Source organism: Phaenicophaeus curvirostris, chromosome 5, assembly GCF_032191515.1.
Source record: "Phaenicophaeus curvirostris isolate KB17595 chromosome 5, BPBGC_Pcur_1.0, whole genome shotgun sequence".
NCBI classification, from domain to species: Eukaryota; Metazoa; Chordata; class Aves; order Cuculiformes; family Cuculidae; genus Phaenicophaeus; species Phaenicophaeus curvirostris.
Genome location: NC_091396.1, coordinates 14936315 through 14954589, shown reverse-complemented (window position 1 = coordinate 14954589; position 18275 = coordinate 14936315). Strand labels below are relative to the sequence as shown.

The 18275-nt window shown below is 36.1% G+C and overlaps 1 protein-coding gene across 15 annotated transcripts in view; it reads left to right on the top strand.

Annotated features, from left to right (window-relative positions):
• Window positions 1-18275, top strand: part of SOX6 (SRY-box transcription factor 6) — a 375864-nt gene that overhangs the window by 215535 nt on the left and 142054 nt on the right. For all 15 annotated transcript variants that reach the window (XM_069857675.1, XM_069857674.1, XM_069857668.1 and 12 more), the window contains 2 exons: window positions 9838-10010; window positions 13534-13602. In XM_069857675.1, coding sequence (XP_069713776.1) covers window positions 9838-10010; window positions 13534-13602 — 242 coding nt within the window. The remainder of the gene's footprint in view (window positions 1-9837; window positions 10011-13533; window positions 13603-18275) is intronic.

Below are 18275 nucleotides of genomic sequence, written 5' to 3'. Positions count from 1 at the left end.
TGGAGGCAGAAATTCATCTAGAACTAAAATATTTCTCCCATTTTCTGGAAATTAATCTGAAACATTGCTTAACTAAATTAAGATATAGTGACACTACTAGTGCACCAGAGCTCAGTTCAGTAAATTTTATGAGTCAGAATTATCCAGAAAGCAAAATAATGTTCAGGACAAAATGCCGTTGTGCTGGAATCCCTCTGAAGCGGGTGTGAAAGGTGCAGCAATATTTCTCTATGTAAGCACCTCATTCTAAGTTTCACATTAAGCTATAAGCTGTTCATGGAGACAGGTAAGAATTTAATAAGAAAGTGCATTTAATATTTCTGTAGTTTTGTACATCAAATGATGCCATCCTAAAACTATATAGATATGTATACAAATGTGTACGCTCTGTAGGCTTCTTCACTAACTTTTCTACAAACATAATATAGTGAGTTTTGAGAGATAGAATGTCATTAAGTTGTTATTCTGTAATGGTCAGTGATATTTTGCACTTCTATTTAACATGCATGCTATTGGTCCTCTAACAATTACCAAATTCAGCCAAAGCTGATGAAAGAATCCGTGTTTTGAGTCAGTCAGGTTCAGAGATAAAATAACAGGGAAGGTTAATAACTGGCTTCACTTACTGTTTTTAGGAACATATGTATCATTACTCACACTGTTGGAAATAAAGGACATTTCTACTGAAGTTTCTTGTTCTACATGTATATGTAAATAATGTGAAAAGAGAATCAGGCCTATGGAGTTGTTAATTCCAGTGTAATGAAAAGCTACAAGAACTGCAAACATCATTGTTGTTGAAGGGCTTGATTTTTCTAGTATTTACTGCTTGTGTCCTGTCTTCAGAAGGAAAAACGCTGGTTATCTATCTCCATTTCCCTCTGATTCTTCTCTTGTTTTATTACGTGATAGCTGAAAGCATTTTCGGACTATTGGATTAGAGTTAGTTGTACAGTCTCTGTAAATGAGAAATGTTGCAGGATTTTGCTTTCAAACCTTTTTTTCAATGACTTTCTTGTCTCCTTGAGGAATACATAATATTGGCCTGCTATTGTTTTTTTGTGCTTAACGTGTGTTGTTTGATAGGGAAAGGTGAACCAATCTTGTGCCACTTTTAACTTGATATTAACATCCACCAAAAAAGCTGATAAGCATGATCTGTGTGTGGATGTTTGCACAGAGAAGGTTCCTGAAAGTTTATTCCTACTGTGATGTGTAAGTATTTCTGCTATTCTTTTTAACACAGCTTCTGGCATTTCAGTACAGTTATTCTACATAAGAGGAACTGTTGTGCAATTACATAATGGTTAGATTTTCTTCCCCCCCCCCCATTTATCAATTCTTTTAACTTCCAACACTTCTTTTATCTGTTGTTTTATAATCTTTTAATGTATATTCCTTCTCTTATATGGCCCACAAATACAGTTTGGAATCTTTATTGTTACTATCCTTGGAATAACATCCCGCTCCTCTCCCCCCTCCCTGATGTGGGCAAGTGCTGTCATCTGTGTTTAAATGAGAAAAAATGAAACTGAAGGTCAGGATGTTTTTTCACCTGTCTCAAGTTCTGAGTGAGTACTTTAAATGGACAGACCATCTTTACTTCTCTCTTGTTTGTAATTTTTTTTTACTTTAAAAGCATTGGAATTGAGCCTTACAGTCAATAATAATATTAATAATACAAATTTTGCTCTCTGTATAACACCACCATGTTCATTTTATTTTAGTGTTCTATGCCCTGGGCTACACTATTCTCAGTTAACAGAATAAACCTACTCATTTTTCTTTTCTCTTTACATCATATTTTGGTGTTTGTATCGCTGCACAGATTACTCACAGCCTGTGGCCTCTGCTGTATCATTAAGTTCTAATTCAGCAAGAAATGTTGGCTGTGAGTTTTTAGTTGTAATGTATAATATGTATTTCTCTGTTTATATCCACTATTATCACATTTTTACCACACTGAGTCTGAACAGCTTGTATTGAGTATTTATTATGCATTTCTAAACCCACTGAAAGCACTAAAGCACTCATAACCAAATCCCTACTTGCTGCTGAAAAACCCTAGGAATAATTTGTTAAAAAAAATCGTTGTCATCTTTCTTCCACATGCACATGCATGAATTAACACTTAGTATGTACTTCTAGTATTATTTGGAATGTAAGGTGACAAATTCTTATGGAATGAAGCTGGCTAAAATATTTTCTTTATTTTTTTAACAGCAAACAATGATAAAGTAGAATTGTATATATGAGATAGTAAAAAAAAAAATCTCTAAACATAGTTAAAGTCCTCCATGGCTTATGTGAGATAGAGGAGTTCTCTTTAGGTCTGCTAAAGAAAGTAAGGCATCCAAGAGACTTTTTGGAATTCTGCTTTTTGCTGAGCTCCAGTTTGAAGGAGGGGGAGGTTGAAGTTCTGGCTAATATCACATTCTTTCCTGCATTCCTGACGTGGATTACAATTTAGGACTCAACCGTGGATCTCTAAAAATGGGGCAGTGTATCATTGTACTGCTCCAAGAGCTGACCAGTCACTTCTCAATCCAATCCTCTGCCTAGCAAATTACTTTGATGGTTTTGGAGCTTTTTGGTAGTAGCTTGTGAGCAGTTTATTTTGATCTGGTTGCTGCAGCGTCTTTCTTTTGAATGTATCAGTTTACTGTGTGAAAAATAGTCAAGGAAGTAAATCTCTGAATATAAGATATTTCTTAGGAAACACTTGAGAACTGCTAAGATACAATGCAAGAACAAAAATTCCAGCAAACACACGAGATCAAAACTATGTTGTGTTAAAGGCCAAAAGGAACATTGCCACAAAAGGGGTGGTTTATTTGCAGGAGCAAAGCTAAGGTATAAGCTGGGGAATTCTGAGGCAGGTAAGCCAGCCTCATTTGCCGTCAAGTGATGGCAGATCTTTAGGGGAAATATTCAGTGGGATTGCTATACACGTTGCTGTGATGTATTTGTTCCTAATGCAGAAGAAACTGTTCTGTGACTTGTGCAGTCTGAAGAAGGGATAAATCCTTCATATTCTTGTGAGAAGGGAAAAAACAACTGACACGTCAAACACTAAATGATCAAATAGGCTATCTGAACACTCAGAGGCGCAATGATAAAGTGTGAACCTGCGAGGACTTTAGGCCCAGGAACTCCTGTCTCTATCCTAGCTCAATGTCAGTGAGAGATCTGGACATACCTTGCTCTTCTGTGTGTGTACGGTCTCTTCTGGTTAGACAAGACATATGTGTGGACTGGATAAAAACTTTGGTGTGATCCAAACTAAATGGCAGGGTGTGAAGGATGAAGGATCATCATGACCTCACTGAGGTAATTTCATTTTCACTTTGCTACTTGCAATTTTATGGCTAGTCTAGATGGTCTGACCTATGATGAGTTCAGGATTATATTAAAACTCTCCTGTTCTGTATTAGTTTCAAATTGCTCCTGCCTAAGAAATGGCTTAAGTATCTGAGGTTCAATATATGTGAAACTAGTATGAATCCTGAAGACTGTCAGAAAAGCATTTTCATCCATATAAACATAGCTAATAAGCCATTTTTTGTTTTTCTAAACCTGGCAACTGGATTTTGCTCTACAGAATGTTTTAAGTAGCTCCTAATATTATTTCCAATTACTGTTTATGTACATAAGTTATTAATTTTTCCTTGCTCAAAAAATAGAATAATTTTGAGATATAAGGAGGCACGGGATGTCATACCTTCACAAGACAAGCTATCTGCTGTGTTTTGCATGCTGGACATGTTTGCTGTGCCGCCTTCTATACTGGGGTCTTACAAAGCACAATGGAAGCATTTATAAAACTTTTTATTAACTAAGGACTGGACGGTAGCATATGGGAACATCAACAATTGTTAACTGATCATGAAATAAAGAAATTCCAGTGTTCTAGTGTTATAAAAAGAAGGGGGAAAAAAAGTCATTCAGAACTTAGTCATATTGGTTCAGCTGTTGTAACCAAAGACTGATAAGATAATAGAGGTCTTTGTGGCTGTTTTCTACTGAAATGCTTTATCTTTATGATGCACTTGGGGCCCTTTAGAGTGGAAAGCTTTTTAAACTGCTGTTGGAGTTAAAACTCAAATTAGATGCTATTGCAATGGCAAGGGGGCTCCTTAGTCAGGCAGCCCTCACAAAGCGACTTTTATCTCCAAGGCCCTTCCATTAGATTGTTTCTTTCTTCTGTTTTCCCTGTTTATTTTTGTTGACTTTTGCTGCCCTATTTTGTGGCATTTAAAAGGTGACCCAATCAGAAAAGGGTAAATGCTAAATGCTGGACAGAGTCTGTGAAGTAGAGACATCACAGCCTATCTGATGTGTGCTGCCGAATGCTGTGTTAGACAGAATGGTTTAACCAGGTTATCTCTGGGCAGCCAAGATCAAATACACTTTCTTTTATGTCTAGCATTGTATTTTCGCTTTCTTTTCAAACAATGTCCATAAAAAACCCCCAACAAACTAACAGAGTAATTGATTCACAAAGGCTTTTTTTAAGTGCTGAAATTACTTAACTTGATGCAAAATAATTTTTGATTGTTAGTTGAATTTCTTTGGTTGAAGATATTTTGGAATTGCATTTATGTGATTTAAAGATCATCTTAGTTTCTGTCAAAGTCCACACTACCTTGCATTACTGTCTTTTGAAGTCACATTACGTATTTATTCTGAAAACATAACAGGAGTAATCATTTGTGATTTATTAATTTTTATTTCCTGTAAGTATTTGGGGCAAAAGTTAGTTTAGATGCTGTGCATAAACAAAGATGATATTTGTCATGCTTCACACTAATCACAGAATTCAAGGGAACCAATAATACTTTGCAGCTGTGTAGATTCCGTGCAAAGATCTCAAAGCACTTCAGAAGCAGTAACTAACTAGGCATAAAACCCTCTGGTAGTGTTTTATTTTGTGTACGTATTGGGAAACTAAGGGAAGCACATTCGAGAACCCACAGTAATCTAGTGTCACAGCTAAGAATCCTACTTCAGCAAGCTTTGGCTCATGTCTATAAATGTTTGGCTTATTTATGACTCCAGTATTTTGTCTTTTATTCACTTGAAAGTATATGTGGTGTTATTTTGTTTTCTTCTGCTGAGTGTCAAAGAGATTAGTTTAAATTATACTATATAAATTTGGAAGTCTATTTTTTGTTATTCTTGCTTATTTTTTCCCCTTATCAGCAGTTATTATTCTGCCTTTGTCTCATGATGACTTGCCACAAGGACAGTTCAAAATTTAACATTGAAAAGCCTCCTGTGTTGACATACAGCTACATCTGTGTATAGACTGAATGTGTAGTAAGAGTTAATAGAAGTGTTGTATGCTGGTAAACCAGAGATTGATACACAACTATATATATGTAACTATAGTTATATTATGTATCTATTCTTACAGGATACTGAAGTTCTTTTTTTTTTTTCAATGCTTAAAGAAATCTAGATAGATAAAATGCAAGATTATGTTTATGATTGTTATTAAATGCATCATAAGATACAGGATGATCTTTCTGTTGCTGCGTACCAGAAATCATGCAGTATTGTGATCGGTTTTAACAGGTAGATTTTTGCAACAGAATTCTTTCAAAATGTAATTTTAGACCACAAGTTAAACTCTTGTCTCTTTTTCAGCAGATTTATAGCTACTTTTTATTTCCTCACTTCTAGTTAGATTGACCTATGACCAGAAATTCTCAAAAGTTCACTTTGTTGCCTTAGTTCTTTTCAACCTGATAATTTTGTCTCAATTTGTGCTTTAATCCATCAAAGAAATAAAGGGTAAAACAATAAGAACAGAAGGAAAAGAAAAATATCGCTACAACCAAATTATCATATTTTTCAGCTTATGATTTTAATCACATATGCAACAAATATATAACCAAAGGCCTATTAAAAAAATAACTATTTTTTCCTGAACTTTTGATGAGACTAACTGCTATATTTAAAAAATAAGTCCTTAAACACCATTAACTTTCCACCAACACTCAAAATTCTAAATACTGCTGGTAAAGGGAGTCAATGGATCAAATTCAGTGTATCTGAAGTCACTAAAATAAAGGTCCCTAAGAAAAATGTGTCAATTTTAAAGGTCTTTTGTAACTGAAGACCATTTTGTGACAGAGCCAGAGGTTAATAAAATCAGTAGTGAATGTAGCAATTTTACAGATAAGCTATTCACAACAAGTGTAGTTACTTGAATAAAAAGCTAATTCAGTTCTAAAATGCCACATGCAGTAGCAGTGAATAGCTGCTTTTAGGTGCTTTCTGGAGGAGGATAAAATGCAGAATCACAGCACTCTTCTCTTCCAGCATCCCTGGCTGCCTGTAAATTGCTGTGAATGGGACTGTAGGCTGACAGGCTCTATTAAGACAAACTGCCTTTCTCATCGGAGAGATAAAATAAATCAGGTGTTTAGTCAAATTAAAATACTTCAGATGGAGCAGGCCCTGGGGAGCACTGATCCACCTGACAAATCTGAGAGAAACTCAAGACAGATGTGTTTTGGGGATAAGGAAGACCCCATGGAAAAAAAAGTGCACTGCTGTCTTTGGAGTAAAAGAATAGGATTAGAACAGAGAAGGAACTGTGATATATAACATTTTATGGAAGCTGTCATATTTACTGTATATTTTTCACTAAGCTTCTTGTATTATCTATTTTTATGGCAAATACATTTTACAGATAGCTATATTTTTATTTTATTTATAGATATTTCTAGTCAGCAGAAGTTGTTTATTTACTGGTAATGAGTTTAGGAATCTCATTGCTGCAGTAAGTGGATGCAAAACAGATGATGATGGTGCACAGCTACTGATGACCTCTCTTGGCCCAGCCAGATCAGCTCAATCTGGTCTGCATTCTGAGCAAGTTATTTTTTTATTGGTAGTTAAATTGTAAAATAATGGTTGGGATTTTCCACTCTAAAATTAAATTATACTCCCCTCCCCTCACTGTTCACACAACCACATTCTGCATCTTATGCTTTTTCTTGTCTTGAGCAGTGTTTGGTTAGGTGTCTTGCAGCTTCATGGAGGTCTCATTATTTTCCAGGAGCACAGTGTACATTTGTGGTCATTAGTTCTATTCTGTTGTTTGATTACATAGCACAGTAAAAATTAAAGAGTAGAGTACTTTAGATGGGGTCATTCATTTACGATGTGTTTCTCTCGGGGGGGGTGGGGAAGGAAAGAAAAACAATTATTATGAATTCCTGAATAAGAATGGTTACGTCAGAAAAAGGAGAAAAAGAAATGAAAGTCATTACAAATGACTATATTAAATTATTCTAGCTAGTCATAATAAAACAATCACATTTTGCACCATTAACAGGCATTCCTTGTGGTGGCTTTCTACTCATGTAGCAAGTACAAAGTATAGAGAATAATATGGAAATGGAGCAGGAGATTAATATCCACTTTGGATATGTAAAATATACTATGACTGTAGGATCAGGGGCCTACATTATAATGCCAAAGCTGCTTGACAGATATGAAAGTCTTAAGCTGTGGTCTCACAGGTGGCAATGGATGGCAATAAGTATCATTTGAGATAGCAGGCTGCTTCCCATTGCCCTTCTAAAACAGGTGGAGTGGTTGTTCTCTTCTAGTCATGATGGATCAGGGAATTTTTCTTTAGAAGAGCAGTCTTTCTATCCATGAAAATGAATTTCAGTATACAAAATCATATTCAAATCACAGAATCACAGAATAACCAGGTTGGAAGAGACCCACCGGATCACCGAGTCCAACCGTTCCTACCAAAATGCACCTAAATAACCTTTGGTCCATCATGCAAAACCTTCAAGACTGAAGAGGGTTAAGGTGAAGTTGCAGGTAACTGAACTATTGTCAACAGTGTAAAGCTCACTACAGGGTAATGGATCCTGCAAGACAGTACCTTTGGTGCAGGAAATTTCCTGCCTAAAATACCTGCCTGAACTTACTTTCAAAACCATTTTGTTTGTTGTTGCTTTGAAACAGCTTTTTGCACAGAGCTCTCTTTATTTTTTCAGTCATATCACACTAAGGTTTTGCAATGAGTTGGTTTGAAGACAGGAGTTGAAGTTTAATTTCATGCCTCTGTGATACTTGTGACTAAGAAAATTGCTAACCATTTCTAAAGCTTCTGCTGCAACAGAAGTCACTGATTTTTCCTTGTCTGGAGGCCTATGTCACATGTATACCGAATTAAGATTTGGTGTTACAGGATACTGAAACATCAGTTTGTTGCAGGCTCTTTTAAAACTATGATAGTTAATAGTGGCTAAGAAACTGAATATTTTCAGTACGTTGTGGTGTTAAATGCAATTAAGAAATCTACAGAAAAACAAATACCCTTTGTTTCTGGGTCTTTGCTTTGTTTACAGTGAATGACTTAGGCCACACATCTTCTTTTCCCATAGATAGCAATTATAGACAGAGTTTTTCTTGTATGCTGCTTTTGCAAATGAAATTGTATTTAAGAATAACATTGCTCCTACCGTAACACGATGTAAGTGGTAGATCATCTTGGGTTTGTCACCCACTTGGCAGGGGTCTATTTTGTCTTCCCTCTCCTTATGAAACCTGTCAAATGCTTTCTTCTCTTCCCTAGAAGACATCCATCTTACTCCTGGGAAGGAGGTGGAATCATAATTTTGGTGATGGTTTCTCCATTCCCTCCCAGGTCCTGTTCCTCACACATTTTCTCCCTCTTCAGAAGTCCTGTGACTTCTTTATCACAGTCCTCTATTTTGAACTGAGGAAAGGAAATATGTGAATATTTTTTTGTACCAAATCTCATATCATTGTGGCAGATTACAGATCTGACTAAATCTTCATTTGATTCACTTCTTTTCTAATTCTCAGTTCTTCTGTATAACATAAAATTGCTTCATTTATCCTACTTCCAACTGTAAACCTCTTTCAGATGTTCTTCTGATACTCTTGAATGCTACCTTACTGTAATTATATTACCTCTTATAGAGCTGTGGGTCTGAGATGCTCACACAAGTAAATGCAGTGGATGGCTCAAATATAGGAGCTGACATTGCTGATTGTGACAGAGTAATAAGTTCATACGTAAGAGGGGATGTTTTTGGATTGATTTGCAGAAGGACCCTGTGCTCTCTACTTAGGAGACCCATGCAATTTACCCATAAACAGACCATTAAGCATCATTAGTGCAAAGAATAAATGTACCGTAGTTTCATATTAATTAAGTGCTCTCTATAGAGTAAACTTTGAAAGTTAAATGAAATTTTTTAAACCATTTTCTCAGGTTAGCCATTTCTCCTAGGGACAGGCAGAGCTCATTTTTAGTATGCATTCTGTAACCAAAGCTTACATTTACCCAAATGACTTACCAGATAGCTGGATATTTTAGAGAAATGATCAATAAGCTATTAAACTGCTTCTTCCAATGAATAGCACATTTTATTTTTTTATTTTTTAGGATTTTTACATACTCAGGGAAAAAACCACCAAAATATATAAAGTGAATGAAAATTATGTCTAATAAACTGTGAATGTATTTATCACACTGAACAGATTTAGATGGAAAAGATATAGGAGTTTGTACACAGTGCATTGTTAATTACTCCTGTCAGAAAATAATAATACTCTATGTCTTTTCTGCTCCAATTTTTGTTATATCCTCTACTACTTAAAGCATAGCAAAGCTATGTGCTAGATTCTTTCAGGATTTGTTAGTAAAATACATATTCAAGCTGCTGCTTGAAATAAGCACGTTGGTGATTCAGACATTTTTTTTTTTTGTGAATATTGCCTAGTAAGTATTGTCTATCTCATATTTACAGTTCATCTTTCCTGCACATTTAGGTACACCAGAAAGCCTGGCAGAAAAAGAGCGACAGCTCTCTACTATGATCACCCAGCTGATCAGCTTACGGGAGCAGCTCCTGGCTGCCCATGATGAACAGAAAAAGCTGGCAGCCTCACAAATTGAAAAACAACGACAGCAAATGGACCTTGCGCGCCAACAGCAAGAACAGGTGAGGCTCCAAGAAAGAAACCTGTGAAAATGTTTGATGCAGAATGCTTATCATAAACACTGTTCTGCTTGATGCTTTCTTTCAATCTTTTTTATTATGAGAGCTTAAATATCTTCAGAAATTACATCTTTTTCCAGAAAGAGGAAATATTGTAGGACCCTGAGAAAAAAGAAGTGGATATGGACATTCAAATAATTTAGTTCCTATAATAAATGGCATTTGATAGAGTTCGCAGTTCTTGTTTCTTGCACTAATGTGCAATTTTGGGAGTTACAAAAAATCTAGACTATAATCATTATTTAACTCTTTCTCTATTTGAGAAGAAAATAATTGAACAAAAAACCTTTAAGCATCCTCATACCTTCAGATATCTTCTACAATAAGGTTGAATTTATTTTTCTTCATGTTGTGGGAGTTGGGTTTTTTTTTCTTTTTCAAAGATGAGGTGATCCAAAGAGCTGTCCTTTTCGTATTGTACAAACGTGTAACAACAGTGATCCCATACTCTAGTCCCCTAGGCATTAGATCAGACAGATCCAAATTAATGTGTGGTTTTTAGGAATCTGACATTATTACTAGAATTATCTTTTCAGTTAAATGTATTTTATAGGATATATACAGCAATATATGCTCTGTTGATTTTAATGAGTTGTGACGTCTGGTATTTTATGTGCTTGAGTATTTGCCCACATGTAGGAATATGGACTCATTCCCTAATGGAAAATAACATAAAGGAACACTGTAAAAAATCAGAAGTTAGAATGTCATTTAGCCATCCAGAGATGACACAGTAATTAACTATTGACACTTGTGAATAAGCTAGCACAAATTAATCTTGACACATTTGCAGACGAGTGATATCTTACAGTGAATACTTTGTAATTATATTTCAAAATGAAAATTAAATGACACTTAAAACTAGGTTGTCATGCTCAATGAAGCGAGCATGTAGCTCAACCCATAGGCAAATAAAACTCAGAATTTGAGCCACATGGTACTTGTGTACCCTACTTTACTATGTCAAGCCTATACATCAAGACTATGCTATGGGAATTGCATTACAGGGTATTGGATACATTTTCTATCAGAGTACTGTTCGATCAAAGAGAAACCATTGACACTAAATGCTTCATAGTGTATTTCTGGTTTTCATCAGAAAATGCCTATTCAAATGTGCTGTATTGTACAAAAAGATGTTCACAAGCAGTCTGAACTCTGGTAGATTAGTGCCTTTGCACATGTAAACAAAGATCTCATCCTTGCCTTGGCTATAGTTTACCAAGTTAAGTAGCAGCGAGGTCACCAGCAGTTTCAAACAAATCTGGACATAGGATGCTGTGCATCTGTGAGAAAAGACAGCACTGGGAAAAAATGTGCCATGATACAGCTCCATGTGATGTCTCATTTCAATGTGAAATTACAAATAATTCCTTTCTGAAGCTAAATATCATGATAATCTTTCTACTACCTTCACTGAAATTTTAGCAGCTGGGACAATGTGGACATAAACCTGAGAGAGCTTATCTGTAGCGACAAGCCCTAAACTTCTAAGATGGAATAGCACAATTGGTGTGTTACTCATTAAAAACCAGTAACTCAAGCACACACAGAGGTTTTTAAATGTTTCCTGTAGCAATTGCCATTAGAGTTGCTTTCCCAAGCACAGACACTACTGCTGATCACTGATCTGACAATGGGTGACCTGAGGTCCTAGGAGCTGTACCTGGCTTACCCTGGCACACAGGTGGATACCTCTGCTTGAAATACCCTTTTCACTAGCAGACTAGGGCCTGCTCTTTCAGTCTTTTTCACCAATATTTTAAATTGTCTTTACTGAGAGATTTACCCAGAAATATTTGAACACCAGGCTCATAAAGGGAGTTTGATTCATGTTAGTGTAGTGGGCTATGAGAGTTGCCTGATCCCTTTTCTGTGCAACACTGAGCCTTGATCTGGCCCCAGGATCACATAGATCTCATTTTGTCTCTTTGAGGCCACATGCAGGACTTAAAGCATATATGAATTTTGTGTTGGTCTCCCATACAAAAGTGAATTTTAACTATAGCATGGAAAAAAATCAGAGAGCTATTTCCAGGTGACAAAGTGGGAGATAAGAAAATGACAGGCTTGATCTCTGTGTGCGCACAATTACAATCTGTTAACGTGTAACTGCAGATTCCTTATGAGTTAATCTGAACAGTTTGCACTAAAACTATGTGATTGTTTATCTCCAAATCAACCTTACTCTGTAATTGTTTTAACATAAAAACATTTTACTTGGCTTTCTCTGTTTATGACTTGGAAGATGGTGGGGAAGGAGACCAGGATGGGTTTTTCGCTAAAACCGAAAGAGTGGATTTGAGTGGCAAAGCTACCTTTGTCACCAACTTCTTGCTGTTTTTACGTGGTTCCTCTGCTCTAGATAAATATTTATAGGAGGGGAAATTATACTTAAGAAGTGAAGGCAGCAGAAGTGATGAGGCCAGGTTTTCTAGGAAACACAAATCTTGTCCTTGCTTCAGGGTGCTGCAGAAAAGCCCTTCAAAAGCAGAAGTCCAGTTACTCCCCCAGCTTCCTGCGGCTTCCCTCTTGTAGCTTTAGTCCACGTTACCCATTGCAGGGAGCAGATCTGTGATTTGAAGACAGGATCCTCTTTTTCCTTTCTGCCTTTGCATTCTGATTCTGGATGGTTAGTGGGACTCAGGGGTGGGAGTGTGTCGGGAGCAGATTCTCCCCAGTTAGTTTCCTAGCACTCCCTGCCCTGCATGCTTGCTTCTCTCCATCTATGTTAGAGAAGGGATATAGCATTTACCATCCAGATCCCTTACTGAATCTACAAAATGAGGGTAAGAATATCTAAATATTTCACAGGAATGTGTTGAGGATGAGTTACTGAGCATCAGGTACTGCTTTTACATGGAATGAAATCCTACTTCATTGACTAGTTCCAAGGAAGACTTTGAGATTTACTAGAGAAGTATTGTGTTGCTCATTGTGAATGAAGTTAGAGAAGCTTGCCCTAGGAGCTTGTGCTGAATAGTGAAGCATCTATAAATACTAGGTAAGGCTTCAGTTCAGCAAAGCAGGAAAATGTGTGTTTAACCTTAAGCACCTGAGTAATCCCATCCCCATTCAGCAAAGCACTTAATTTTAAGCACGTGTTTCATTCCCATTGTAGCTAACAGTAATGCATCATAGTCAAAGATCACCACAGGCTTAAATGCTTTGTTGAATAGTGATGAGATTATTCACAGGCCCAGAGCTAAACTCACGTTTCTGTGCTTTGCAGAGTTGAGTCCTAGGTACTTAAGATACTTATTTCTTACTGGCTAACTTGATTTTTATGTTGTGTTTAAATTTAAAATGTTTATGTTACATGAACAGATAACTCTAAAATATATTTCATTTTTCTAAAAAATAAGGTTAATAAAAATATAATAAAGAATAACTAATAAGATGTTTTTCACTTAATAATATTTAACTTTCAATATTACTGTTTTAATGGAAATTTTATTTCTAATAGATTGCAAGACAACAGCAGCAACTTCTGCAACAGCAGCACAAAATCAATCTACTGCAGCAGCAAATTCAGGTCAGTGTGTTTTATTGGTCTCCTCTGATTAAACTTAAATTCCATTTATGGCAAAGGAAGGATCTAAAATAAAGCAGCCACATGCTTTATTAACAAGCCTTAGTAAAGATGCTCTTTATGGAGAGTCTCTGCGTCTTAGAAAACTGTTGAACATTTTTTAGTGGAAAGAGCTTTTCTTCAATAAGTAGAGTTTTCTTCTAAAAGTTATGAACTATTTCTTAAATCTTGCCATTTAATTCTGAAATCTGTGATCCGTTTGACTTGTATTGTGTGAAGTAAAAGGAGAGTCTCAGTCAATGTTTATGGAATTCCTTATTCTACAAAGGCAAAATTTGCTTTATAATAAATAAGGCTAGAAGAATGGTTTCCACTTCATTAACTAAAGCAAACAGCTATAGAAAAGGATAATAGACACTGAGACAGTACTAAGTCCCTAATTCAAGTCTGCTCATGTACAAAGAGCCACAGGTATATGTGTCTAATGTACTTTTGGAGCAACTGTTCCTTTGTGGATCTGAGAGTGTTCTGGAGGTATTCAATTATCTGTACTTGTACTCAGAACTCGGTTTAATTTTCTGCAAATATAAGTGGATAGGGAGTGACATGTGGGTAGAGGCACCTTTGACGTGACTGTATTTACCTTCTCTGCTTCCAGCTTTGTTTGAGAGCATTTCCATGGGGCTGCTCTTTGATTTAAATATTTTAGTTTAGTCTGACAGATCATTGTGCTGCCAATTGTTTCTTATAAGCTTGGATTGTCAGCTTTATTTCTTTAATCAGCTTGCTGTGTTACTAGATGGCAAAACTGAAGATATAAGAAACAGTGAAGTGAAAAAACACACCATCTTCTCTAAGCATTATTTGCTATTTTGGCTTCAGAACACAAAGAATCACATAAAAAAAAAACTTGGCATAAAAACTAAGACTGAAACGTAGCTAAGTCTGCTAAACAGAACACTTTTTTTGCACGAGAAATTTCTAATTTTTTAAACTTCTTTAAAAATTAGGGCACAAAAAGAGTAATCATGAAAGGCAATTTTTATTCCTGTTTGGAGAACGTGGGTATGTTTTACAGGGAAGCATCCTGCTCTGTAGTGAAAAGTTTAAAGGTACTTTGTGTTTCAGTACACTCAATGCTTTCCAGAAGTGGCTTTACGCTTCCACTCACACCAAGGAAACACTTTTAAATAAGCTGAAGGTTCATTTTAGAATAGATTTCAGGTTCATTTTCTTGTTCACTCCCAATTTTCCTCTTACATAGTGCTGAATCCTCCACAAATTTTCTTTCCCATCCTTTCCTAAATTTATATACAAAGCAGAGTTTTAGTGTTTGTTCTGTTCATGTGAGCTAACTTATTTCTTAATGATCCTTCCCTATATTTGTTTCAAAATTCTGGCCAATATAAGCTATTCTTGTTCCATAGTTCCTCAGTACTTTGGCCTCTTTATTTATCTTGATATTTACAAGAATCCAGTCAGTGTATTTGAGGCAGTGAAGACTGTTTCCTTGCCCAGCTTGTTAGTCAGATTGGTGGTGGGCATCTCACTATCCAAGGAACATCATAGACTCTAGTCTGGAGCTGTAGGTATGTTGGGCAGATGCCACCTCAAGCATTACTAAAAAAACTTTTGTTAGGAGATTGTTTCTTAGGCTAACCACCAGCTTACACAGTCCATTTGCTTGTGAGCCAAGTGGTTCTTTGTTCATTTGTTGTTTCTTAATTCTGTGGCAGGTTTTCTAGCCAGGAGCTGCTTGAGAGAGAAGTTAGTTGCTAAGTTGCCTCTGCAGTTCATAATAGGTTTGTTGCTATTGAATTGATTATGAATGTTGCAGTTTGTTGAGACCTGTAGCTCCCTAAGGGCTATAGATGGAATGGAAGTAAATCAGGAGGCAGGTGAGAGATGCAGTCTTGTGCCAGTTCTCCCAGGTCCCTCCCAGCATCTTCCCAGGAAACCTCAGTACTGATAATGAAGTTGCACTGGTGACTCTGGGTGGAATTAATCTTATCAAAAGTAGGTAACTGCAGTATAGACTCTGTCCCAATTAATTATCCAGGTTGTTTTTATAGTGAACAGAGAGAAGCAGAGAGAGGAGTTTTAGGATGCAATTAATCTTGTCCTAAAGTAGATATTTAAAATGTCAGATGAATTGTTCCCTAAAATGGCTGTTCCTCTCTATTAACTATAAAGATACAGATGCCAGTGCCTATAGTGTAGAGCTCTGAAGTGAGTTGAGGAGAATCATACTCTCTGTGGCTTGAGGGGAAAAACCAATTTTCTAGTAAATTTTAACATTCTCAGTTTAGTTTTTGGGCTTGGTAGAATTTGTAACTGTATCCCCAATAACTTACTTGATTTTATTCAGAACGTGCATTTGTTTAAAGACACTCTTGAGTAACCCTTTTCAGGAAACATCTATTGCTTACATAAAGTGGATTTGTATCTGTACTTTGTACACATAGAAAAACAATAGTAGTCTTCTTGGCCACTCCCTTTTTGAAAAGATTACAAAATAAAAGTAGCACAGGTGCCCGTTTTGTCTGGGCAGGGACCTATTTATGGTACAGCTACCTGAAATAAGTACAGGGTGTTCTCCAGGATTCAGGAGCGGGGCATTGCTGATGCAACGTTTTCATCACACAAGACACAGTGTACCACTGTCATCTTCTGAGGTCAGGTGTTAATAATTTCTGTAAATAAGTGCATCTAGTTTATTTAAACAATTAGAAATTACTTTAGATGGGGTTCATAGGATTTCTGTCATCCACATGTAAAAGTGGAAATAATTTGTATTAAATAAAACACATCTTTTCCTGTACACGTACTGGGTTAATTTACTGAGAATTTTCATTATTTATTATTTACAGTATGTTGTATATTATTTAATAACTTTAACACCTTATTTAATTTAGTCCATTGTTTTGGGGTTTTTTTAAGGCCATCCAAACCTTTATTAACAATTTATGAGCAAAGAAGACATTAGCTAGGCTTAGCATAGGAAAACAATAAAGGTATTTCAAGAGTACTCAGGTCATTTAATGTTCGCATAATCATCTTATGTTTTATAAGTGAAGCTAATATTAATTTCAGAGGGTGCATTTTGTGGAAAGTAGATTTGTCTGTGGCTAAAGGAAGTAGGAATGTAGAGTTCTTCTCAGTTCTGTATCTGATTAACTGAAATCTGGCAAATTGTTTCCTGTGCCTCAATTAAAACACAATGTTTTGAGAATCTTAAATGAAAAATTCAAATAAATGCAGTGTATTATTACATTTCCTCTCAAATATTCTTCATGTTCACAAACATGCTTCTACAGAGGAGTCCATAGAGATGGGAGGAAATCTAGTACGCCAAATTAAATTCTTCCTTCTGCTAATCTATGAAAAGAAATCATTGCTTTCAATGTAAATAAATTTGAGAAAATACTGTAGGGCAAGAGCTCACAGATCAGTCTCCAGGACGATTCAGATTTTTTAAGCTAACTTTCTTTTTTGTTTAAGAAAAGCATTCTTAAAGTTGAAGGGACAATATATGACTATTTTAAGGACATCTCTTATCCTATACTGTGAAAAGGAAAACTTTTAATGGTAAGGGAAAAAGATGTTTAAAAGAGGAATTTGGTGGTACATCATGAAGATAAGATTACATTGGATGCCGGGAAGGCTTAAATCGCTAGAACAGTTCCAAACTTGCAAACTGCTTTAAGCTCTGAAATCGCTATGAATTCAGTGCCTTGTTGCCAGAATTCAGTCCTTTCGGAGTGAGGCTTGGGAACAGCTTCTGACCCCACCACAGTCAGCTGAAAAAACGGGTCAGATCTCACTGATGCTTGGAGCCTGTCACTCCAGGACTTCCCTACAGGGGGTGGGATTTAAAGGATGAAAGTTTGCAGGCTTCCCTCTTCTGGTGGGCAGGCTTCATTTGGGCAAGTCCTAAATTGTGGCTGAAATCTATAAAAGGGACACTGGTTGTTAAGATTTTCTGATGGCATTATAATGACAGCTGATCCAGACTGCTTTTGTCCATTTCCACTCACCTTACTCCTCTGGACTATGCTCACTGCCATTGCAGAGCATTTCATTTTCTGTTTGAATCAGTATGGTTTCTATTGAATAGAAAAGCTGGCTTCATCTGCTGTCATCAGTATTCTGTTTTAATTCAGCTAATAGAAATTATTTCCAATAGTAATTTTTTTTCCCAGTATTAACATATATATCCATGCTGTTGTAGTTTCTTATTATTAGACTTATTAATGTTCTTGCATTTTCTGTTTCAGAAGAGTGAACATGGTTACTGTGATAGTACACAAACAAAAGAATAGTAGCATAAAAATTACAGCTATTTAAACTGTCCTTGAATAGGAATAATTTGAGTCATACTTAAAAGTTAAGAGGCTGAACCAACCAGTCTCTCTTCTTATCCATGATTTACTACTGACAGTTCAGGTACCTGGTAAGCTGAATAAGGACTATCTCTTTATGTGAAGTACATGTCTAAAGATCAGGAATAATTACATTTCACATTAGCCTTCATGGCCTCTCTGACCTGGTTAATTAATTTTTTTGCTAGGATAATAATGGTAGAAATAGATTTAAAGATATGCTTCATCAGTAAGTATGTAACTGACCTCCAGTTCTAAGAGCTGAGCCTTTCTTTTATTGCCTTTTAGAGACAG